General features: G+C 36.5%; 2 protein-coding genes across 9 annotated transcripts; one reads left to right on the top strand and one right to left on the bottom strand.

Moving 5' to 3' along the window:
• Positions 1–6,073: 6,073 nt before the first annotated feature.
• Positions 6,074–24,793, top strand: LOC104229366 (protein SHORTAGE IN CHIASMATA 1). 7 transcript variants are annotated; one of them, XM_009782005.2, is made up of 10 exons: positions 6,315–6,404; positions 7,045–7,166; positions 7,497–7,586; positions 7,682–7,753; positions 8,571–10,516; positions 12,090–12,297; positions 13,014–13,520; positions 15,122–16,768; positions 16,881–17,013; positions 23,723–23,927. In XM_009782005.2, the coding sequence occupies exons 3-9, from the start codon at positions 7,539–7,541 to the stop codon at positions 16,968–16,970; spliced, it is 4,518 nt and encodes a 1,505-aa protein (XP_009780307.1). In that variant the 5' UTR covers positions 6,315–6,404; positions 7,045–7,166; positions 7,497–7,538; the 3' UTR covers positions 16,971–17,013; positions 23,723–23,927. The 7 variants fall into 7 exon arrangements, with proteins under 7 accessions (XP_070027121.1, XP_009780305.1, XP_009780306.1 ...); XM_070171023.1 differs by lacking the exon at positions 6,315–6,404 and adding an exon at positions 6,659–6,734; XM_070171020.1 differs by lacking the exons at positions 7,045–7,166; positions 23,723–23,927 and adding an exon at positions 24,420–24,793 and having other exon boundaries at positions 6,074–6,404.
• Positions 17,641–24,048, bottom strand: LOC104229367 (uncharacterized). Of its 2 annotated transcripts, XM_009782007.2 has the most exons (9): positions 23,921–24,048; positions 23,551–23,776; positions 23,140–23,340; positions 22,927–23,049; positions 22,703–22,740; positions 22,498–22,606; positions 19,267–21,114; positions 18,391–18,539; positions 17,641–18,268 (listed from the first exon to the last, which is right to left on the bottom strand). In XM_009782007.2, exons 2-9 carry the CDS (start codon positions 23,620–23,622, stop codon positions 18,031–18,033), a joined length of 2,778 nt encoding a protein of 925 aa, XP_009780309.1. In that variant the 5' UTR covers positions 23,623–23,776; positions 23,921–24,048; the 3' UTR covers positions 17,641–18,030. The 2 variants fall into 2 exon arrangements, with proteins under 2 accessions (XP_009780309.1, XP_070027125.1); XM_070171024.1 differs by lacking the exons at positions 22,498–22,606; positions 22,703–22,740; positions 23,921–24,048 and having other exon boundaries at positions 23,551–23,730.
• Positions 24,794–26,477: the final 1,684 nt, after the last annotated feature.

The following is a 26,477-nucleotide window of genomic DNA, read 5'->3' as shown; positions in this document are numbered from 1 at the left end:
GATTAGTTGAACTTGTTATAGCTGACAGGGGTAGATTGGTAAATTATAATATTTTCAAGCTCAAAATGGTAATTTCAGTAAGGTCATAGGGGTATTTTTGGAATTAAAATTTTGAACAATTATTTATTTTGAGTGCTCTGTCAATTAGGATTAAAATAATATTAAAATAATCAATAACGAGGGACAAGATATAATGGTGGAGAATAATGCAATTGTTTAAAATAAGCATGGGGGACAAGATATAATGGGGTATTTGTTTAATATAGTGGGGGACAAAACATTAGGTAGTGAGATTAAAAGGGGATGCGTGAGAAGATAGTGGGTTTTTATGTTTAAAAATGCTGAAAGATGGTAATAAAGAGGGGACTTGATCAGATTTTTAGGAGGGAGAAAAAAAAGAAGAGAGAGAGATAGAGAAAAAAAGAGCTGGATATTAAAGAGAGAGAAAAATTCCGAAAATACTAAGACTCCAAAAATAAAAAGAAAAACATTCTGGAAATTCAAAAGAAGAATAATATACACCTGATATACAATTTAAATATTCTAATATACGGATTCAAAAATTAAGGGTTGAACATTAATTAGTCTTTCAAATCTGAAAAAATTTCCTTGGCTTCTGTCCGTTGATTGTTGTTGGTGTTTTCTGGATTTTTATCTTGAGTTTTAAAATCCGTCACTGGTTTCTCATTGCTGGTTGCTGGGTGTTGTTGTTGTTGTATGATACTGAATTTCTGCTGATCTCCCTTTTCTTTTGCTTCCAATATCAGGTACACAACTGACACGCTGATTATTGTAAACTGAAACATGAAGCATGAATACAAAAAAATGAAGAGTTGAAGTTCTAAATTTATTTTAATTATATTCTGAATTTTATTTGTATATATAAATTATTTAGCTTACTCTAATCAGAATCATGTAGCTGTTAATATATATAGTGGAACATCTGACGATAGCTTAACAGACGAACTATCTATATATTGCCTAATAAATAAATAAATGGTGTAGTAACTCCGTCTAGTTAATTCGTTATTGTTGGATGATTATCATGTCTCAAAAAGCACGTTAGTTCATCAAACGAATAGACCATTTAGGAACTTGTAGGAATGTTGTTTAGTTAAATACTATTGGTTAATTTCAGCATGTAAATGGTTTAGAATTAAAATTAGATTGCTAAGTTTTTTTTTAATTTGACAAACTGTGAACATGCCTAGTATAATGTAACTAGGTAGTAACATGTGAATAAGATGACCCAGATCTAGTTTATGCCATACACGTTGAGCCTGGGCCCGCATTGGCAACAGATTGCCCCGCTTGCATCATTTTTAGAATTTATGAATCATATTCGAAACCCAAATATAACAACTCACGCATGTAAATAAATTAAGACCTTTTTCTCTTTCATTTTGTAGAGACAATTTTAATAGAAAAAATGTAGCCACTTTAGGATTATCTTTTTAAAATAAATGAGATGAGCCTCGCCCAATAAAACACACAAATTGCGGGGCCCTCGATAAATGTTTAATTAAAATTACTTAGACTTCGGGATGAGCCGTTTTAGCAAAATTCCACGGCCTTACCCAAAAATAATAATACGCTAATTGCTGTAGGCGCGCATTTTAATAATCTTACCCTCTTAAACTCGGGTGCGCATTTATGCGACCCAAATCCAAATCCCAAAACATTGAATAAAAATGCGTTCCGGATCGCGGGTGCATTTCATGTGACACAATCCAAAGACATGTTTTTAAACGATGTTCATATTCTTTTAAAATATAATAATAAAAGCGGCTAAAGGATAAAATTTGCACATAAGTTATAATATGTATTATATCAGATAATCAAGCCGAATATAACAGTTGAGCGACCGTGCTAGAACCACGGAACTCGGGAATGCTTAACACCTTCTCCCGGGTTAACAAAATTCCTTATCCGGATTTTTGGTTCGCGGACTGTAATACAAAGTCATTATTTTCCTCGATTCGGGATTAAAATTGGTGACTTGGGACACTCTAAATCTCCCAAGTGGCGACTCTGAAATAAACAAACAAATCCCGTTTCGATTGTCCTTTAATTGGAAAAACTCTTTCACCCCCCGCGGGGACGGAAAAAGGAGGTGTGACAACATGTTCAAACATGTGGTGGCTATAGACTCAACAAAAGCAATTTCCCCAAGAACCAAGGCCTGCAAACTCCACTCTTGCAAATGCTTCTTATAGAGAAAGCATGGGAGGAAAAGGAAGAGGAACAACTGCTCCAACACTTTCAGCTTCAACTACTTCTGCCTATGCTGCTACTGGCAAAGGAAGAGGAACTGGTAGAGGTAGAGGAAGTAATACACGTTAAGCTTCAATTGCTTTTGCCTCTAGAAGAGGAAGAGGAACTGGTAGAGGTAGTGGAAGAGGAACTAAAAGTTCTGGGATTGGACTGTTTCAATCAAGCAGTGGGTTCACAAGTTTTTTTTATAAGTACTGCAAACTTAAGTTTATGTCTTGTTTGGTTAAACTACTATACTAAATACTTTACTTGTTTGCAGTTTGGTGGAGGTAAACCAAGAGTGATTTCTCATGGTGGTGAAAGGAGGCCCTCAACATATATTCATGAATGTGCCTACAAGCCAACAAGTGGAGTAAAATGGAATGGTAGTCCAGCCATTACTAGAAGAAAATTTGAAAGAACTGCTGCATCCCATTCCAACCTAAGTCAAGCAAGTTCATCATCCCAGCCATCCAAGAACAACTATATGTAGTTGTGTATTGAATGTTGTTATTGTGAAACACTATTAAGTTATTTTGGAATTGCTGTTAAGTTATTTTGGAACTGTTGTTAAGTGGTGTATTGAATGTTGTTATTTTATTAAGGCAGATTGTTGTTATTTTGGTATGATGTTAAGATGTACTTATTTTTGTTAAGGCATGCTGCTATTAGATGACTGTAATAAACACCTTTACTTTATGGTTTTATGTGTTTTAAACTAAAAATTTCTGGGCAGATTCATCTCTTTAGTATTACAACTTCAGTATTTTAGCATTTGATCTGTATTTTAAACAACAATTTCAGCCACCATTTAACTGTGTAAGCAGTGTATTATCTGCATTTTCAGCTCACATAGCAACAATCACAAACCAAACAACATTAACAATTATAAAAAATTTCATTCATTTCTAACAAAGGAATCCACCAAAAAGCTTCATTCATTGTCTTACATAATATACCATTCTTTAGAACTACCAAACATAATCAACTTCAATACAATTACAATTAAAATCAATACACAATCTCTTCCAATTTCTTTGATTCCTATTTTCCTTCAATAATGCATCGAACGCCCTCTTCTTCTTAAGCAACCCCAAAATCACAATTTTCAAGTGCTTGGGGATCAAACCACACAAAGAAATTACATCCCGAGCATTCGTCCATCTGAAAATCGAAGAGAAAAATTATTAAGGAATATAAAATCGCTTATAAAAGTACAATTGATATTTACCTCATAAAATGGACATCCGTAAAATTGACGTCCGGGATTATCAACACTCCATGACTGTGTCACCACATCTTCTTCACCACAATAACAAAATTTTCTCAGATTATGCATTTTCGCTAACCCTAAAATTGAACTCTAAAAATTATAATGTCGAAACAGAGAAGGAAGAAGTAGAAGAAGAAGATTATATTGGCAATAGAAAATCGCATAAGAAGATTTCAAAAAGAAAAATATTTCTGCAACTTTCGAGCTTTCGACGAGGAAGAAGAAGGGGGAAAACAGGCCCAATTTGAGAAGGAATGGGTCGGGGGCCCTTTTATTTGTTTAAAATTGGCCGTTGGGATTTGTTTCTAGCCTTCGATTTAAGTCAGAAATTGTCTACTTCTACTTTTCACGCGCTTCTACTGTTTTGTGTTACACACGCTTGGACCTAATCAAAGAAGGTGTGTACTAGATACGCTTAAAAAGCTTGCATATGTAATATTATTATCGTCCACAAAAAGTGTGTAAGGGAAATTGGCCCATAGGTCATGTGGCAACTTATGTATTTTGCCATTATTATTTAAGAAGGAAACTTTTGACTTGAACGTTTTGCATTGAACTTTTATGCATGGTGACGTGGGAAATATATATAAAATTAGGTTATTTGAAAATTAATTATATGTACGTATTCACACCAAATAACATAATAAATAACGTATACTGTGAAACTATTTAAAAATGTCGATGTTTATAAATTAAATTCAAACTTTAATGCTCGTCATCTTTCTTATTTTTTCAACTCTCATAAACTAGTTTGACTATATTGGCTTAGCTATAGCCTATAGATCTAATATATATTCGATAGGAGTGTGTAATGTCTAGTACAAGTGTCAGATTTTTGCTTATTCTATTATATTTTGAAGGAACAACATAAAATAACCATATCCATATAACACTTACTTCATACGAGTATGTTAAGTTAAGCAAAATGCAAGCAACATATATATCTTAGGATTTTTTTTTATTTATAAAATAAATAAATAAATAAATAGGGACAGGGAAAGGAGAAATATGGGAGAAGGTTACAATGTGAGGAATCAAATACTAACCAACCAACTAAGCTATTATAATTTTCAACATAATTACAAATGACTTAGGTTATGTTTGGTGTGAAGAAAATATTCTCATGAAAAATATTTTATTAGAAAATAAATAATTTTGTTGCTTATTTTCTGGTGTTTGGTTAGACAAATACTTTTTTAAAGTTATTATTTAGGCAAACACTATAAGAGACAAAATAAGTAAGGGCAGGAGAAGGTGGTAGGTTGAAGGTCTAGGGGCTAGGGTAGCAACGACAAAGGGCAGGGCTCGGGATGGTGGGGTTAGGGGGTGGTAGAGTGGCAGGTGTGAGGGGTTAGGGTGGGGTTGGGGGTAGGCCAGTAGGGTGGGGTTGGGGTAGGGATGCTGGAAGGAATTGGTGGAGAATAGGATGAGAAAGGTTGAAAAAGAGTTGTGAAAAATATTTTTTATCCTTTTGGCAGGGAAGTCATTTTCCTCCAAATAAATTCATAAGAAAAGTAACAATCAATAACATAACAAGTATTATCCCACATCGTGGGGTCTGGGGAGGGTAGTGTGTACGCAGACCTTGCCCCTACCTTTGTGAAGGTAGAGAGACCGTTTCCAATAGACCTTCGGCTCAGGAAAACATAAGCACCATATTAATTAAAAGATAGACAAGGAGGGATAACACCAAAAAGCCATGTAAAAGTAGCATAGAAATAACATGATAATAAGATGATCAAAATGAAAGAAAACAACGAGTAGTCAAAGAAACCTACTACCAACAGAATGCGAGCGTGCGTACTAATACTACCGGTATGAACAATCCAGGCCACCTACCCTAATACCCTAATCCTTGACCTCCACATGTTCCTATCAAGGGTCATGTCCTCGGTTAGTTGAAGCTACGCCATGTCTTGCTTAATCACCTCTCCCCACTTCTTCTTCGGCCTACCTCTACCTTTGTCAACATCTCATACCTCCTCACCGGGCATATGTGCTCCTCCTCCTCCCATGTCCAAAACACCTAAGTTTCGTTTTCCGCATCTTATCCTCAATAGGGGCTGCACCCACATTGTTGTGAATAACCTCATTCCTAATCCTATCTAACCTGGTATGCCCACACATCTATTTTAACATCCATCTCTGTTACCTTTATCTTTTGGATATGAACGATCTTCACATGCCAACACGCAGCTCCATACAATATAATCGGTCTGACCATCATTCTCTAGAAATTTATAAGAAAAATATTTTTTAAAATATTTAATCCAACAAAATATGAAAGTTTAAAAAGAATTTTTCATTAGACCAACTCACTCTTACATAACACTGTTTCCATAATCTCAATAGAGTAGGAAAAAGAAGAACAGAAAAGAAAAGAGCACATATCACACATGGGGCCATGGTAACGCCGCATTTTAGCGGGAAGCAGCTCAATATATTACACTCTCGCCATGGGCGCCATTTCATTTTGCAAATACAAATCCGTGACATTTCAAAAACCTTGGCGATCTGATAACACACACTCTTTCCCCCAAAATCTCACCGTAATCAGGACATGCGAACTCGATTTCTCTGCACAGATTACTTCAATTCCACTCCAATTTCAGCTCGCGATTTCCTCCGCCTCCCCCTTTCGCCTCTCCTCACTGATCCGAACACCTCCAAATTCGAAGACCTTAATTTTTCTGACGGAGTTTCTACTCTCAGTATCGATGTCGAAATCGAGAAATTTCCGATCGAGGCAGCTCTCTCCAGCTTCTTCGCCGATGTCCTTCCGCACAACATCGATATTGAACTCTCCGAGTTCGCAGATCCTCAACCTTTCGCTAGTTGCAGTTCCGAGGTGCAAACAAGCGAAACTACGAACTCAGAGGTAAGTGCTGAGCATAATTCGAACTCGTTTAGGGTTTAAATATTACTACATACGTTACAATTTATGTGACGTGTTTGACTCGGAGTTTAAGAAGAAGAAAAAAAAGAAAAGAAAACTCTGAAACTTGTGGTATAAAATGAGTCATAAATATTTGTGTGGCTATAAATTATCTCATTAAAGGTAAAATGAGCATTTTAAAGTAAAAACTGCTACTAAATATAAGAAGATGTCATTCTGTTTGGCACTGACTAAAAAGAAAAGAATGTCACATAAATGGAGGAGTACTATTCGTTACTTCATCATGAAATTTCCACCTATCTGATACATCTGGTAATGGTTCCCGTGTAACATTTTAATTGGAAGTGTTGTGTGAATTAAAATGCATGCTTATGTTAATTGATGATCTCTCCAATTTGCATTGAGTTATCTGTCAATATAAGCTTCCCTTGAGATTTGTTCAAGGATTTGTCACTTCCAAAGGGAGCTTCAGTGCACTGGACTTGTCACTTTTAGTTTGACAAAAATTCTACAAGATACTGCATATTAGCACATTTTGATGTGATTATATTAAATTTTAAAAGATGTTTCTTCTTCATTTATTGTAATTTAGAAAATTTCTAATGGAGAGTTTATGGTGCAGATGTGATGATAATAAGAGAATTATTTTCGTGTTGCGTGTTTTGGAACTAAGATTCTCCATTTGGAACTCATATTCATCAGTACAACCTTCCAATTTTGTTAAACATACAACCAAAGATTAAGGTATCCTATTAAATCTTTAGAGATTTGAGATTCCTGGTAGACTTTCTAGTGATGGCTCCATGTGCTTCACTGATACAGTAATACCTGAGTTTGTATTGTGATACTGGTAACTATTTGCTATTTATAAGGTAGTGTTATGTTAAAGTCTAATACATAAAAAAGTACATGTGCTGCACATGTCTTTAAGAATATTAATGAGGCTTAGGCAACGAAAAGAAATTTAATCTCAAGTGAGAAAGAATACAAGTTGGTTTCAAGAAACAACTCCAGTCTTCACCTTATCTCAACATTACGTCTGGCTTAGGCTGCTCATTTTCTTTTTTGTTGCAGGGGACTATTGTTTCCTACAGCAAGGGGAAGGAAAATCTTGAAATGGTCCAACTTGAAATTCGGGTGCTGGATACATCCTGGCTTCCATTGGTAAACCATCATGGCAATCAAGCAGATACGATTTATATACTACTAGCTAAATTCTTATGTGGAATTTCTGGATTTATTTGTTTTCCTGTTGTCAGCTTGAAGACATCCCTTATTTTGGAAAGGAGAATATGTCGATTCCCTCTCATTCGGATGGTGAAGATAAGCTGGTAATATTTTGATGAATTACATATCTCTTTAGGCATTCAAGTTTCTATGACCGCAGTGAAGTGCTTTGGTTTATCTTGCTACCTTTTACAATGACAGTGAACTACCTAGGATAGGAATTCTATGACCGCAGTGAAGTGTGTTTGGTTTGTCTTGCCACCTTTTACGATGACAGTGCATTACCTAAGATAGGAATTACCAACTCCCTCCTTCTGTTAAGAAGAAGCCTTTTGTCAAAAATGAAAAATGGGTCGTTCATATTGATAGAAGAAGCTTAGCGATTTTCGATATGATATAACTTTGTAGTTACATGTCTTCTATATGTTTGTGCAGCTGGGGACTATGATTCTGAAGACAATGTCCTCTAGCACTTTTCCTCAATCATCATTTGTGAAACTGGATTACTATCTTTCTTCTTTTGTATTTTCTGATGCTCTTAACTTGACTACTGAAATCTAAGAATCACCTAATAAGGTTCTTAAATACAATTTGCTTGGATATTGTCCCAAACCGAGCTTACACAGTTATGCGACCGAGACCTTTCACTTCTCAATCTGCGCCGTCCTTCAGTTTCAAACATCTTTTCTTTATATATTGAGCTAAAGTATAGTGATGCTCAAAGACACAGTGACCTCTTATGAAGTAATGAAGTTTGTTCATTGTAGAGGACATGAAGAAATTGTACTCCATGCCATCATGGTAATTTACTTCTCTGAGACTGCGTAGACAGAAGGGAAAGACCTAACCAAATAAAGCGCTACTTTCACTTTTTAAGTGCTCCACTTACTGGTTTGGTACATCATTGTTCACTTTTTGCAGGATATGCCCGGTCTTGAAGTTTGGCTGCCAGATTCCCCTGAGATCCTGCAATCAATTTGTTCAGTGGATGACATCTCTTCTGTGGCTTTACTGGAGAAAAGTGCTGATTTGATGGAAGATGGTGCTTTCTGTCAGGGGCAATATCATTCTAGTACATCTGTCTTTCCTCATCTTGAAGTGGATGAGGCAGGTTTGGTTATTGTCAGTGACAAATCTGTAAAGGAGAAAGTTGCAAGTATTGAAAATATTGAGCTTCACTGTGAGACGCCAGGAAGTGAAGGAATGGGTAGAAGCAATGAACTTTTGGGTTCCATAAAGTTTGACACAATGCAATACCTATCAGATGGTAGTTTCACAATGGGCAGTTGTGAAGTTGAGGTTCCGTGCTTGAATTTCTCTGCGGAGATGGATTTGATAAGTATTATTGAACTTGAGAAAAACTTGGTGATCCATGAAAGCATAGAAAATGATGGTCTAATATGGGTAGCAAGCCCAATCATTTTTGATGAATTGCAGTTCTTTGATTCAGACCTTTTTTCTTTTCATGAATTCCAGTCTGAAGCAAAAGTAGATATTGATAAAGATACATGTGACCTGATGTTGAGAGAAGCCGAGAATTTCAGGAACTTTGACGAATTGCTTGTTTCCCATGAGCTCATCCCTGTGGATAATTCTTTCAGATCATTGCCTGTGCCACCAGTTCCTGAGAATGGAAATATAAAGTCACTGTACTTGTGTATTAAGGAAATCCTAGCTGAGTTGGAGCTGCAGTCTCCCTCCATGTCCGATGGGTTATACTTAGATTGGCCTTTTCTGGAAGAAGAGAAATGCGAGTATCGAGAAGACTGCTTCAATTTGTTGAGGGATATAGATGCTAACGACATTGCCTTTTGCTTGAACTTCAGTGACAATGAGATGCTTGTATCGGACTATTTTTTCTCAAGTGATAGTCCACAAGAACCAAACAGAGCGGAGAGCAAGGAAATGCTGAGTATACCTTCTAATGGCAATCCTATATCTCCCATCCCTTATAACATAGAAGTGTCAACTAAGTTGCTGAATGATGGGAAGTTCCCAACTGAAGGAGTATCATCCCAATGTATTGCTAGAAAAGCATCTTCATTTGGTGACTCCAGGTCAAAGTTTAATGATCTTGATTTTTTCTTAAATCGAAAGGAGTATAGTAGAGGCAAAGATTATAAACCAGCTGACAGTTCAATTGATACTAGTGCCACGGACCAGATCAGTTTCCTCTCTTCTTCTGCTACCACATTATTGCAACCTCAATGGAATATCAAGGTGCATCAAATATTGTTATCTACTGATATTCTACTTCTAATTGATTATCTTAAGAAAATCTTTCTAGCTATCTTTGAAAGACAGAGAGAGTTAGTTGAGATTCAGGATCCATCTCAAGCTGTGGACGATGATGCTATTCTTCGCCTTCCAAAGAAAAAGCTCATCAATTTAATTAAAAAAAGAGGCATGTGCAGGTCATCTTTGTTCCAGGATGGTGAGAAAACCATGTCATTAGTCACATTGTCTGCAATCAAACAGATGGTTTGGTACCTGTGCTACTATGATCTGCATTCAACCTATCTATACATAGAAAAGTTATCCAGGAGCTTGCAGGGATTGGAATCTAAACTTGATTTCATCTACAACATCGTAAAAGATGTGCATCAGAAGGGTGAAAACGATATACATAAGTTCCATCCATCGCTATCCGTTATCAAGGATATTCTGGAGACATTTAAGAGCAAGGATAGTTCAAAGATATTAATTGTGGCTGAGCCAGTGTTCTGGTGGTCATTGAAAAAACTCTTGACGTCCATGAATATTGCATTTTTTCAACAACAGAATGGACAGAAGGATGATTTTTACAAATTAGAAGATGCCAGCATGCAAATGATTCACGAATCAGATTGCTGTTTAGTAACCCATGAGTAAGTGGTAGTTCCTACAGAAAGTATGCTGGGATTGGGATATTAGCCTGCTTAATAGTATGGTTGATCAAACTTACAGTTTCCGATTTCTTGTCTGTATCCTTGTATTTAGATGTAGTCTTTGCTATTCTTTCCAATTCATTGTTCAGGACAAAACACTAGCATTTTGACAGCTGGCCTGCTTAGTCTTCAGTGATTCAAATAGCAGAAGATATCTGTTTTTGATCAGGCTGGAAAATAGTTAATTTTTGACCTTTTGAGACTCCAGCTTGATGTTTTGCTAGTCTATTGTAATTGCTGTTCCATTCCTGATAAAGATTCAGGTTTTAGTTGTGTGATCTGTACAAACTTCACTGACGTTAAGGTGCCTCTAGGAGAAAAGTATTCTAAACTTAAAGATAGCTAGTCATTTTTAGCTGCAAAACTACTGATTATAAGAACTAAGATATTAATTTTGTCTGAGGAGAAAGGCAGAGGTAGGCCGAATAAGTATTGGGGGTGAGGTGATTAGGCAGGACATGGCACATCTTTAGCTCAACGAGGACATGGCCCTTGATAGGCGGATGTGGAGGGCGAAGATTAGGGTAGAAGGCTAGTAGGTAGTTGCACGTTTTCCCTTTCCTTCCGGTAGTAGTAGCGTTTTTTAGTATTTCCATATGCTTAAAATTCTATTACTACATGATATTGCTTGTGTTTTGATTGTTCTACTTCCTTGTTGTTGTACTGCTTCCCTGACTTTTACATTATTGTATTTCTTCTCTGTACTGTTGTGATTTGCATGCTTGCTTGGAGCCGAGGGTCTACTGGAAACAACCTCTCTACCTGCACAAGGTAGGGGTAAGGCTGCGTACACACTACCCTCTCCAGACCCCTATTTGTGGGATTTTGTTGTGGTTTGTTGTTGATAGATTGGCTGTGTGAACGGTATTAATCATTCACTCAATAACCTATAGATGTCATATTAATGGTCTTATCCTTCTCTGGCATATGCATTTCTGATTTTTGCCATTAATATGTATTTATGCAGCAAAAGGGTGTCAAAGTAGTTCCAAATTTGATTAGTTAGTGATAGATAGTAATTCCATATTGGAAAAAGAAAAATATCTACAGAAGTCTGGGAAAATTTGAATGAATTTACTTTTCTTGAATTTGAATGGGTCCTTAAGAATCATATTTTTTTCTAGATAAATTGCCCTGGAATGCTGAGGTATTACCACCAAAACAGAATGTTGATGTTACATTCAAATCCTTGAGTTTGAAATGTTGTGATCCTTATTGAATCCATGGCCTTGGTTGATGAATTTTAATTTCTTTTTCCTATTATCTCTTTTCTATCAGATCCTTGCTCTCTAACATGCTTGAATGAAGCTACTTATTTGCTTTAGTTTTAACTTAAAATCTACAGTTTACCATTTAGTAAGTATCATGGCAGACAACGTATGGTTTGGGTACATTGAGGCAGTTCAAATTTTATTTGTTCTTAATATTGTTTACCACAATGCTGTTCACAAGTTCCCTTAATTTAGATTGAGATTTAACGAAATGAACTGATATTCCCACTTTTTTTCTCCAGGCATCTGTTTGCCTCATTTCCATTTGAGAAATTTGAGATTATCTTGGAATATGGAGGTTCACAAGAATCATCTAAAGTATCTTCCATCTTGCCAAAGTCAGATAGAGTTCCTCCCCTTCATTTCCTTAAGGTGGAGCTGGAGGACCCCAGTGTTGCAAAAGCTCTTTGTGATGGCGTTGACATGTCCAACATTAATGAAGCTAGTGTGGCAAGTCTCTTTCCTTCACTCGACTACGATCTATTCACTATCAGTTTGACAAGTAGCACATAGTTCTGTGTTTCCTTTCCGGGAACGCATGACACCACATTGTCCTTGTAAACGGAATGAAAAGTTTAAATATTGTCAAATTTTTAAAATTTTAATTGTTTTGCTGTTTTGTTTGAGTCACAACATATAGTTCAATTTGCATTAAAGTGTTAACTTCTATGGTATTTTTACTCCAAGAGACGTGATGGTTGTTAATTTTCTGAGTTAGAATATGGTCCGTAATTAATCTTATACTTATGAGTTTGTACTTTTGACTACTTAGGTTTGATCCCTTCCTCATTCTTTTGGTACTCTGTCTGCCTTTTCTTGCTTGGCTGAAATTTTCAACATGGCCAAGTTGATTCCCTGTTTGACCTCCCCTTGTGGTGGATTAATCTCACTGTGGCCTGATATATTTCCGTTTTTGCATGGTAGTGAGGTTTTCTCCATCCAAGTCATATTTTGTGGCTGGTAAATTATGAACAGTTGGGGGATGAGCTTATCATTTCTGATAAAAGCACCAGATTTTTTACAAAAAGAGAATCATTTAGTGTTGAATACTTTATGCTGTCGATCAGACTAGAAATATTTAATTCAAATCTTCAAGAACGGATTCCTATAGTTCATTCCGAGGGGCTTCTAAATTTGGATCTTCAGCTGACATACTCTTTTTCTAGGAAGGAGGTCCTCACTTTTGCTCTACTCTCAATGAGATGGATGTTACCTTTGAAGAACTGCTAAATTACCTTCCAGTGGAAAAGAACTTGAAGGGTGGGAGCATGGAGGCATTACTGGGAAATGAAGCTTGCTCTACTGCAGCTGAAGATGCAGTATTCAGTTCAAAATCTAAGCAAAATTGCAGAAGCATAGATGGCTGTCCTGAGACTATCGTTATAGTTAACACACACAATTTTGACACGGAAATGGTAATTTCAAGGAGAAGTACATACCAAAAGATTCTTGCATTTGAGAAGAAAGGAGTTCAGGTCATAGAGCGTGATTTACGTCAGCCTGTCGATATTATAGTTAGTGCATCAGCTTGCCTTGCTTGGTATGACTGCAAAAACATTGCAAAGAAAGCTACTGCCTCCGACGAGGCTTTCTCTTGCTTGCCTCAGTGTGTCGAGAATCTTGCAGCAAATATTTTGACGTCACTCAGTTTTGCTTTCAGTGGCTGCACTCTGGTAATTAGCTTGTTTTTGTTTTTTCTTGTTTTCAAACTGTTCCACCCAGATAGTTTTCTGCTGGATCTAAGGTATGCAATACAATTATTTCCGCAAGAGAACCCCAGCCCCCCCCTCCCCCCCCCCACAAAAAAAACGGACTTAGTCAGTTTCTGAATATTTTCCACCCTGTAAGATAGGAAATATACAGGCTAACAGCTGAAAACCCAAGTGTTTGATATCAGAAAAGGAACGTTCATAAATTATGATGAAGATTGTTCTGTCAAATTAGTTCCCTATGAGGTAAGTGTGGATTCATGAATATGAGACAGGGAAACATCAAGTCGTTTTCTCCTATTAGAAAAACCGTGTCCTTAATATATTTGGAGAACTATGCAGACCAGTTATATGAGATGATTTGATGCTTGAGATGTTTTTTCTTTTTCAACTTTCTCATTTTATTTGGGAAAAGAAAATATTCATGCTTTTATAAGTTCATTCTATGTGTATTTCTAGGGTCTTAAAATGTTTGCACTTCCACTTAGAGAAAAGTCTAGATAACATTTTTATGCCCTGCGCTGTGTTCATTTAATTGCAGTTGCAGCAATTGTTAGATCATGACTAAAATGTTAATAATGAGAGACGGACATAGTTGACAATACTAATTTGAAAAGTGGAAGGCTATTCCTAAATTTTTTAACATTCCACTTACACACACTTCACTGAGTTACATTCCCTGATTGCTTGTAGTGTCTTACTGTCATTGTCCTTCCACCATTGCTACTTGTTACAATATGCCGAGTACCAGAGAGTCCGATTCCAGCTACTGTCATTACTGATCTTTACTTTGCTTTGTCTTGACACCCTCAACCATCATTTCATAATAGTGCTCTTCTATCTCTAGCTTACCTTTAACTCCTTCTAAGTTCAAATATTGAATATTCTTCAAGATGGTCATTTGGTAATACTCAGTAGAATTGATAGCAAGTAAATATGCAATTACTGGAAGCAACATCATTGAAGGAGTAAGAAAAGTTATGACAATCTGATGATATAGAGAAGACATCGGGGTATCAATTTGGTATTAAAATTTGCAAGAGTTATGTTTCTATGCGTAAGTCTTTCTTCTGGTGGACCTATTTCAGAACTTCCTGGAGATTGAAAATCTATCATGAACTTATTAGCTAAAAGAGGAATTCAAAAGTTACTTCTCAGACTTGTCTTGTTTCTTTACGCTTCCAATCTCACAATTGTTCCTCGTTCCTTAGCTCCAGTTGGTCACAGTTGCATTGCAGATGTAATGCCAATGATCAACTTGAGATAAGCCTTCTTTTTGGCCTCGGTGAACATGTTGATAACTGACTACTATCACCATGTGCACGTAATATCTCCCAACTTCAAGTTACCTTGTTTACATTATGATATAAGCACAAGAGGATGATCTTAATTACATGGTTATTCTTGAATATGCTAGATCACCTGAATGAAGTAACTGTGACTGGAAATGGAAATAAGAGGACTTATTTCTCATAGTTTAGAATGGACCAAGATAGTCTAGCACGAGCACAGCTTACGCATAATGTTTTGTTGATAATATTTAGTATTTCTTGGCCATTCTTTAGGTCTTTGAGGGAGAAAGCGACTTTATAGCAGGAATAATGGAGTCATCTGATGAGCTCTATGCTGCTGCTGCTAGCTTGGGCATGGATATACGGATCTTTTATTCATATTCTTCTGAGATGACTGATGAGATCATATTATCGTGCATTGAACTTTCATTGAGGACAAGCAGAGGACTTTTTCCTAAGATGCATGAGACACAAACGCTGGCAGAATCATTCCTTTCTGCATTTCCTTCAATCAATCCACTCTCAGCTCATGCAATATTGTCTTCAGCGGGCTTGCTTGTTGAGTTTCTGGAATGGACACATGAACGCAGAATTCATGCAGTCCAGAAATATCAGGTTCCTGATGAAAGCATCACATTACTGAGTGCTTTGAGCAGATTTGGGGAGCGGGAGGATTCTAAATCGGGAATGACAGATTGCTCCTCTTCAGTTTCTTCTGCTCCAGGCTCTGAAAGTCTTCATTGTAAAAGCAATTCTGTGGGGACGAAAAGAAAAACCACCTGGAATACTGAAAATCTTAATATGCCTACAAATGAGTTGTTTGATTTTGATCCACCACTAACATTTTCTAAAGACAGACCGAATCATCCCAGAGCATCTGGCCTGTGCGATTCTCGGATTTCAGAAGATATCGACTTTTTTGATGAATTTGGGAATTCTAGCTTATCATTTGACACAGAATTGTGTGTTCAAAGACAATCATTAGACACCTATGGGACAGAAGATCTTTTTAAGGTAACTGAGCTCTGCGATTATCAGATGAGAAAAGATCCACAGATGGGAAATGAGTTAAATAAACTTGAGGCTCCACAATGTTTGCGTCCAAGAGAGAGAGTTTACGTGTGTATGATGAACAAATTGGATAGAAAAAATAACTATTCAGGAAATTTTAAAGAGGATATCACAGATGAGGTTATTGATATTGACGATACTCCTGCAACTAGAAAAGCTTTTCGTAATGCAAAATACAAGTCCTTTTCTACCCTGGAGCATGCAATGGAAAGGTCCAAAACAGGGGTTCCTAAAGCTGCTAAAAAACTCTTTTTTGGAGCAAGTGGTCTCCAAGAATTCCCAACCACTGTGGATATTGACTCTAGCCCAGATGCCTGCACTTCTGTGAGAAACCACGGGCAAGGATCAGGGCAAGGAATGGGACAACATTTAAATGCAGGTTTCTATCATAAGAAGAGTCAAATTAAGCACAAGAAAGGTGTCACAGAAGAGGGTGTATCTGAGAAAGTAAATTGTTTGAGTGACCTGACAGTGCAAGACAATAATACAGCTTGTTATGGCGAGACACCACTCTCAAGCGCACGTCAATCCACTCGATTGCAGCAAGGTTCACCCTGGACAATTGAATTTCTGAACAAAATGAGGGAAAAGAGTCGGTCACGTCAGCAGTTTCTCCCACGTGACCTATCAGCCCCTTGGCATGGATACCCCGGCAAATCATCAGAAGTCACAAATAGAAAGAGTCCATCTACTATTGAATTTTACAAGTATCAAGGAAACAGTTGCCAAGAGGCAGGGACCAGGAGAAAGAGGCCTATGAAATGCATACAGCTACCAGCATCCACTACTGAGAAGGCTTCAGATCGTTTCATTCCAACGTGGACACCCATTGATAAGAGGGCAAAACGGGTATGCCTGCTGAAATGATATTTTGGTTTTTAACTGAATTTAAACTGTTTTTCTTTTCAAATAATTTGATATATCCTCATTGGATAATTCTTCACAGTTTGACTAACTGCAGGTGCTATCATTTGCAACAAATGGAAATGGAGGGCAAACTAACCTGGTATGGAGTGATAAGAACTCTCATACATTGGGTAGACCATATTAACTCTCTTTTATGAGGTATATTGGGCCAATACAACTGAGCTCAAGTAAGTGTCAGCTCATAGCGTTTTTTTAAACCTTACATTCCCGGGACATTAAATATTATCAAATTACATGATCTTTTACAACTCATATTGCATAATTCTGCAATTGCTGGTGTCGGAAAAATGTCGTTCACCATGTACCGAACATCTTATTTTTAATATAGTGATATACTTCTATGATGTAAACATGTTATGACTAGAGAAGCTAATGTCGATACTTGTAAACGGAGTACTGAAAGCTAAAGAATATACTGATAATGTTATAAAAGGGGGCACACAAGGCTTCTGACTTTCATCTGAGACTTTTTGGTTTATCTAAGGTAAAGTTGCGCCGATGATATTTAAGGAAGCCTGCACTTAAAACAAACAAAAAATGACCTTATTATGAATAATTTCCCCCTTCTTTGCCTTTTATTTTTGTGTGGGTGGGTGGGTTACCACGCTTGCATGGATTCTGTGCAGCCTGATCTGCATAAATTGACCAGCTGTGTGGGTAGTATCTGAAAAAAAGCACCATGCATGATCATGGTAAAGGACTACATACAAGTTTGAATGACTAGCTTGTAGAGTCATACTAGTTCTTCCTTGTCTATCCCAAAATGATCTCTTTTATGTACTGAAAAGTTGACATACTTTAAAATTTATTCACATTTCTATGATGTGAATAATTTGTGAACATTACCAACTGATCTATAGATATTATGTAAAATCTTACAAAAGGAAGGGAAACCTGGATATACTGCTTGCAAGTAATCTAGTAAGTAGACAAATTGTGTTAGACAAAAATGGATAGAAGATAATGATAACAACAGATTCTAACAGGTGCATGACCCTCGTTACCACGACAAGATTGCTTGTCTATGACATGGAAGTTGATAATTTGAGGAATGGAAGCAACTTATAATTGCCAGGGAATCCGCATATTCAGACCTTATTCTTGGCTGCTTCATTATCTTCTACAGAGGGTTGCTTTTGTGCAAATCTAATGATTCAATCATTTATTTACCAGTGGACAAACTGCTACCTCTTTCCATTTTTCAAATTGCGCAACGCCATGACAAGTTGTTGCCTTTCACCTTCTACTTCTGCAAATTTGAGACTTATTTCTGAATATCTCTCTTCCATTTCCTTCAATTCATGCTCCATGTGGTTGTTTTTCTCTTTCAATAAAGCTACTTCACTTAGTAATTCTGGATCAAGTATATTTTGAGTATGGCCATTGATCGTTTCTGACGCTCTCCCTGGATCAACTTCTCCACTGCAGAAGGAGCATAAAATTAAGATTCGTGTTTGCTTTATCCTTCCACAGAACTGCATTTCTTGTTGATAAATTTATATGAATAGATGCATAGCAATGGTTCAGTAGTCCTATTAGTTTACCTTGTTATATTTGCAATTTTTCTGGGTCCATTCTGCACAAATGTTTCTTCTGTAAAGGCATCCTGTTGGTGGTGAATGTTCTCCCTAATACAATTTCTTCCTCCAGCAACAATAATGTCCGGAGTTGCCTCCTCAGGTGGTTCATCCTCCTGTATGTCAAGACCAGCAGTTCCTTTAGAATTGTAGTGATGTTTCGTGAAGACTTCTGTGAATCTTTTTCTAAGCAGAGTTAAAAACTTGAATGAGAATACAAGATTCTAAGGTGTAGGAAAACTGACACAAAATGTCAACAAGTTGGTTTTCAGTGGAAGCGACTCATTTTATGTCTGTGCATATGTACTTAAAATCTAGGTCAATGGTTTAATATATACTCTCTTTGTTCCATATAATTTGACAATTTGTCTTGCATGAAGATGATAGTTGTAGAAGAAAATATTAAAGTACTAGGAGTTGTGAAGTATGTGCTGAAGCTCCAGGAACCGTGACATCATACTGGAAAACGAACCTGTTCCATGAATTTGGATTCTTGGAGCATGCAGAACTTGTATAGATTGTCATTATTTATAGAAGCATCAAATACCGAGTGTCTAAAAAGGAAATATATTATAGAAAATGGGATTAAATTTCCCATCAACCTGATGAATGCTTAATTGCTTATACTTACCTTGAAAAGAACCTGTTTGTGAATGACATCACTATTATTCTTTATAATATTCTCTGAATTTAATTCACTTGTAGGCATTCAATATTATTTTTGAAGAAAGGGATAGACCTAAAACATTAAGTGGACCAGTTTCTTCTCTTCTCAAGGCTTGAATATTGAAATGAGTAATATCATACGTTTTAGGTGTGTAACTTATTTCTAATGCAAAGTACCTGTTCCTTCTCTTGGTGGTGTCCCTGTAATTTGAACACCAACTTCATCAAGTTCTCATTTTCCAACTTTAGTTGATCTGTACTGCATCTCATTTCGTCATTCTGAAGTTGTAGCTTCTCTACTTCTGATTGTAAGGTCTCTTCTATGTTCTTCTTTTGATCCACTTCAGTCCTCAGGGGAATTAATTCCTCCAGGAACATTTCTGCGTCCCTCCTCACTGAAGCTAGCTCTCTCTCCAATTCCTTTTCGTTGGTCAACTTTTGTTCTATCTCCATTTCAGCAGTTGATTTTTCCATTTGTGGCGCATCATATCTGACTTCTCCTCTACGCTCCATTTCTTTGCAGTGCTCTGACCCCGCTATTTTTGGTCTTCCAACCTCCATTGATGAAGCTTTCAGCTCAAGAACTTCTCTTTCATAATGATCTTTTGCTGATTTAAGTTCTTCTTCGGATTTCTGCAGCAATTCCTCTAAAATTTTGTTCTTCTCACGCAGAATATTTGCTTCTATCACCGCATCACTGGCCAGTTTTTCTCTCTCATCAATCTTCAATGTCATTTCATCTGATAGCCTTTTTAATTCTTCTTGAAGCTTCTGAGCTGCCTTAGCATTACTCCACCTTGCCCTTCTCAATGCTTCCTCTGCTTTTATGGCCCTCTGTTCCTGCTTAACTTTGGCTTGGGTGACTTCTTCCAGATGTTCTTCAAATTCCTGTGCCTGCGTTTCCAGTTCTTTCTCCAGCGTTGAAACATTTGTTTCAAGTTCGTTTATCGTATCCAATGATTTTGAGTACTGTAATGTTTGTCTTTTCATTTCTTCCTCTAGCCGCTCCACCTGGAGTTTAAAGTGCTTAACAGCGGCTAAAGATTCTGAGTGTTCTTGTTGAGTTTTCACCTTTTGCTGCTCACATTGCTCTAGGTTATGATTAATATCGTCATTTTCCTCTTTTAACAATTGACAATGGCTTTCAAGCTGATCCATCTGTGCTTTCAGCTCTTCGTTGTCTTTCTTGTAGACCTCTATTTCATTCTGTAGTTTTTCAATGGTCTGCTTCATTGCTTGAGATACATCGGCAATTTTAAGCTCCTTAGCTTTTCTATCTTCATTCTGACCAATCTTGAGATGGTTTGCCTCTGCAACAGCCTCTAGCAAATCCTTACTGGACCTAACTTTTTCGGAAAGATACAAAATGTCCTTATCTTTCTGGTCCAACATTTTGTTGAGGTCTCTTACTGTAAGAATCAGTTCAGAATTTGAGTCTTCTGTCTTTTGCAGCTTCTGCATCAATTTGTTATTTAAGTTCTTCTCATTCTGAAGTTTATGCCTAATTTCTTCCAATAGAGCTGTCAAACTTTTGTCGTCCAATTCTATATTATCTGAAACTACTGCATCCACCTTATCTGTGCATCTCAGGCTAAGTTTCTCACATTCGGTTTTAAGGACATCTCTCTCCTCTTTTAGGTTGGCAATTTTTCTTGACTGTTCCTGTGCCTTTTTGGTCTCTTTCACAGTTTGCTTTCTGAGTGTCTGTAGTTCTATTTCTGACAGTTCTGCCTGCCTCTCAAGCGTTATGATCTTATTTTTCATTGACTCAAAACTGTTACTTGAAGATTCTTGGGCGGTGTCTCTCAGAAGGTCCTCCTCTGATTTGTATGTAGTATCAATTAGACTCCCATCTAAATCAGATCCAAGCGAGCAATCTGTGGACGACCTCTGATGCAGATGTCTTTCGAGGGGATTAGCTGCATTTTGGGGTGTGAACCGTTTCACAAGACTGTTTTTTGGTTGAGGATCCCGTGGGACACTATTTTTCTTGTAATAATGAGATGTTTCATTCAAATCCTCACCCTGGGGAAGATGAAACAAAAAGTTCAGTTGCAATTTGCAGCTATGAGATATAAATAGCTTCTATGAAGCCTGGACATTTTAAAAGTGTCAGTCTATCAGTCTAGGACAACATGGGCAAGATGTATTTGGAGCCCAGGGAATACTTGCCACATGACTCTATCTGAATTGCTGTATTTGATTGCTTTTGTCATCTGGACTTTAGCTTCTCTCAAATGTTTCATGAAATTTTCTATTTGGGAAAATGTAAAAGTTCAATTAAATATAAGTATAGGAGACTTAAAAAGGATTCTAGCTGATGAAAACATACAAGGCAAGAGAATAACATAGAAATTTATCCTTGAAGTAAGATAATACAGGTGTAACAATAATGATATTGTTGATAGAGATTTAAAATGTTACTATATTTGTTGTATAAGTTTTTCCAAGTGTTTATAATGGCTTTGGCAAACACCTATCGCATAAGGCTTTATTCAGATTCTTTTACATGTATGTGAAAACCTTAAACCCGTCCTCTTTCTTGTAAGTCGGATGTTCAATCCACAAGTGAACTATAGAATAGTCACACATGTTGGAGGACGTAAGGGATGTAAAATGTTTCACAGCAGTTTGTATAAAGGTGTCCAATTGGATTTGTATTGCCTCTAGATCAATTTATAAAGAGCAAAAGTTAAGAATTATGTCAGAGATTGTGTCACTGTTATTTGAGAAATGAATCTGTACGTCGATAGCCATGCCAAAAGGTTTTAATCCAAATAATTATTGTTCTTCCAAACTCTAAGGGCTTGATTTAATCATTCATTTTATATAGAGAAGCTGAATTCCCAAACTTCTCTGTTCCATGTTTGTCTTCTTCCCAGTCCTTCACTAAAGTATTTAAGAAGTAATTGTTTCAAACTCTTTTCATTTTCCTCCCCACTCCAAACTATTTGAGTATGCCTTTCCTCCAGACTCAAATTTTAAGCTGGACTAGTTGAGTCAAAATGGGGGATACCTTAGTAATACTGCAGGCAGTAAAATGAAATGCATGTTAGTGTCCCACATCAGCTATGGGTGGTTGTTTGATCTTTTTATATGGTTTTGGGCAATCCTCACCTCTTGATCTAGCTTTTAGAGTTGAGTTAGGCCCAAAGTCCATTTCTTTATCATGGTATCAAAGATAGGTTCACCGTATTGTTTCACCTGATGTTGGGCCCCCATCTTATTTTTTCACGCTAGCCCTAGGCGTGAGGGCGGGTGTTAGTGTCTCGCATCGGCTATGGGTGGGTGTTTGGTCTCTTTATATGGTCTTGGACATTCCTCACCTCTTGAGCTAGCTTTTGGGGTTGAGTTAGGCTCAAGGTCCTTTGTTTATCGATGCAAAAGTATATAAATGTGAGATCTTACTTCAGTAGATGTACACTGTCCATTTCCATAATGACCATCGCTTCCTAGTTCTGTTTCAAAACTCTGATCTAGAGATTCTGTCCTTGAAATTTCACTATTTTCACTGCACCTGTTTTTGGTTAAAACTCAACTTTAGTACTCAAACTTGTAGATAATTGAAGCCGGGGTGATAACATGTTTATTGTGGTGTGAAATGCTTAATCACCTGGTCCCCTGAGCTCCTTGCATATTCTGTACTGCGACCTGTTTCATATGTATATCTTTAGAACAGCATAGTTTAATGTAAAGGCTTTTGTTTGCTTTGTTAGCAAACATTATGACAAAGTTACCATTCTAAGACAATCTATTTTCTGTTTCCTTTCCCATTTGAGGTGCAGAGTTTGCATGTCTCTGTGTGTGCGTGTTAGGGAGAGGAGATAGAGGACATACATGTAAAATTGCGCCAGTCTCCAATGGCATCAGGGGTAGAGATACTACTAAGGTTTCAGTTGCCTCTACCAAATCTGCAAAATCAAGTCCAACTTCTCCCAGGAAACCTGATTTTGATGATCCCTGAGATAACATCATGTCTACGAGTAGTGAGCAAATATTCAAACAGAAAATGGTCAGAGTGCACATGGAGATTGCAATTCTGTAACTTACAGATGCCACAGCAAAGTAGTAAATATTTTGTTTAATTTGTCCTGTTTTTGGATCCCTGACTAATTTCACCGTCTCGTAGATGGGATTCTCCCATGAACAGGTTCCTTCGACAATTGCTGCTTTTCCTAGTCTCACTGTTGGCTTTCCGGCATCTGCTGGAACTAGTGAAATCATTAGTTTTTTGGCTTTTAGCTGAGGCACCTGAAATCATCATAATGTGTGAGATTCGTAAGCTCAGTGGGATCAAATTCCAAAAGTATAGCTTAGATTGAATCAAGCTTGTAGAGACTGCAATCACCCTGAATATGCTGTATTGGTTACTAGATGCAGTTAACAGCATTTGAGAAGAAACTGACCCTTATGAAATGGAAGGGGAAAAGAAAACAACTTTCCACCATCCTGTTATCATACCTGTGTTACTTGAAACTGCATTCTGAATACAGCTTTGATTTTCTCCTTTTTCCATTTCGATGATTTGAACATGATTGTTAAATCAAGAAATGAATCTGCTTGACCTTTCTTTGGAATTTGAGAAAAGTTGACTGCTTCACTTTACTCTGTATTTGGCATTTTTTGGTTTCAGACTTCAGAGTAGAGATAAAGCTGTCCTCTAGGCTCTAGTTGAAGGTTGCAGATGCTTTGCTTGGTATAAAAGTTGAAAGAAGAAAGAAGAAAGAAGAAAGAAGAAAAGAAAATGAATATAATAAAATATGCAATGTGAGTATCAGATAACAACAGCTAAATGTGTCGTACTATTTTTAGTACATAATGGAAGGAATACCTTTATTTTAGTTGAAGTAAAGAGATCATGAGTAAGTGCCCTGCTATGACACAGCAATTCTTTTATGGCACAAGCTTGTCTTCCTTTTCTTTATGTGGGACTCACTGATCCGAATCCAGACTGTCATTTGAGTAGAATAATTTTTTTTCCATGAAAGGTCAAACTGTTTTCTGTCTCCACCTTCAGTATTAAGAAGTTAGCTAACTTTTTAACCAAGTAATTCAAAGTTTTAGTTGTAAAGAGACTTGGACTTGGACTTATAGAAGTTGAGATCTTTACTCAATAATGACTTCCGCTTTTTAGTAGACATTTGCCTTTGTTATGCTGTCATTAGTAAGTTGAGAATTGAGATACCGAACTTTGTTTCTGAAATGGAAGGTATTTTTCATTCTATTTTAATCTTTCTCTTGTTTAAGCTGCAAAGTTCAGATCTGCAACAATTGATAGTTTATTGTTATTGGGTTTCTTTCTGACACTTACAGTCTGATTTGAGTTACAGATGACCAGGAAAAAGTGTAGGTTTGGTAAAATATGATGCTACCACTGAACTGATTTGGGTTTTTCCAGATGTGCCCCCAAGACCCAACAGAGACGTTGTTAAGACTATAACACTGTTGACTTCTTAGTCTATACCATTCTTGTGTAATTTTGCATATTACAACGGTACTCTTTTTGTTGGTTCTTCCATTGTGATCTGTAAATGCGGGTTTTCACGTGATGTAACATGGCATCCCTACCTCCACCATACCTGTCTTTCTTTCCCCAACTGCAACAAGAGAAATCATCTTTTTTTTTTCTCCACAATGGTGAAAACCAGGCTAAAATTTTAGAATTTGATTTATATTCTCAATAATGTAAAGAATTTTCGTTTGTTCATTGTAAATTTGATTTAAATTGCTGATTGCTTCTTTGATTGATTGATTCTTAAAGATAAGCATTCAGACAGTAGTATAGGCAATGATATATATCAATTTTCTGCTAGTTTGATTGCACGAGTCCTTGTATATCACAAGTGACCTAAGAAAAAGAATCCTAAATCAAAATGTTTAAAGAGTCGTGTGATGGGTGAAGATCCAGCACAATACGTAGAGCACTTTTATTCTGCCGTGGAAGCTCCATATCCAGGAAGAAGGAAGATGGCGGACACTGTCATGTGTTATCTATTTTCTACTTCCAATTATCCATTTACACGTTTATTCTACACAATTAATTAGCTGCTAAAAAATGTGTGGATGTTGGTAGATGTAAACGTTGCCAATTAAATGGCAAGCTTTAATTGCGGAATGATGAATATTAATGTCCAGCACGTGCTGAGACAGTCCCTACACAGCTATTCATGTGAGTTGCATTATTAATTGAACTCACCGAGAAAACCGATCATTTGGGTCCTGTTTTTTCCATATGAAAATAGCACATCTTGGCCTTTTCGTTATTCTCCCCACTTCGTCTGTCTTTTCAGAATTTGAAAGGAAAATACATGAGTTAAGCAAGACTTTGCCTTGTTAATCAACCATCTTTTGCTCGACCTCAATCAATATTCATGGTAGTTTGACTCCGCGCAATATTTAACAAAAATAAATAAATTTAAAACTCATAATCTTAAACAAGTCATAATACTTGTATAGTCATTATTAGATATTTGAAACTTGCGTCTTAAATGTTCCACGTGGCTATGAAATTTCTAAAGGTAAAATGAGTAAATACAAAGTTAAATTGCTTCAAAAAAATAAAAATGTGTCATTTTTATAAGACTGACTAATATGAAAAATTTATCATATACATGAAACATGAGAACTGAGTGAGTAATAATTTAAATTGCAACTGTCATTTTAAGTTAAGTTAATTTTTCACTTAAAAATTTACAAGCATTCTTGAGAAAATAAGCGAGTGACTGCAACTTTAGTTGAGATGATTTTAATACCAATCAATTACTAGCTTCAATTCTAAATTATTCGACGTTAACTACGTGAATCCTTTATATACGTTCATCGTATATGCTAAAATGATAAATATATCATTTATTCTGTTATAAAGAATGTAAGAACTGTATGTTACCTCACATTGATAAAGAGAACTAGTAAATATGCCGCGCTTCCCGTGGTTATGGAATGAAATCAGGATATGATCAAATAGTTAATATCATTAGTTTTGCTAAGCAAAATCATGCCTTGCTAATCAATTAAGTGTGTTACTAAATGAAATGGAGAAGAACAATTTTTCCTCTTGACTTCGCTTGATCAATGATTAAATATGTACTCTAAAAAAGGGTATTATCACTTTTAGCCCGCGACAAAAACTATTTACATTCGGTAACCGAAAAAGTGTATAAAAATTTGTATATAACATACAATATAAACTTTATATATATATATATATATAAAGTTTATACATTTTTTCGGCTATTATTTTTACAACGGCTATATAGTGTCATTTTCTCAAAAATAAATAAATAAAAAAATACAAGTTATAGGGTCATGGCCTTGAGATAAGTCAATAAAATTGCAATAGGAACATCTTGAAGATGCAATGTGAACTTGAAATCCATGACACACCGTTT

This window comes from Nicotiana sylvestris, chromosome 3 (genome assembly GCF_000393655.2).
Source record: "Nicotiana sylvestris chromosome 3, ASM39365v2, whole genome shotgun sequence".
Lineage (NCBI taxonomy): Eukaryota > Viridiplantae > Streptophyta > Magnoliopsida > Solanales > Solanaceae > Nicotiana > Nicotiana sylvestris.
The sequence above is the reverse complement of the archived record's forward strand: the minus strand, read 5'-3'. Positions and strand labels throughout refer to the sequence as shown.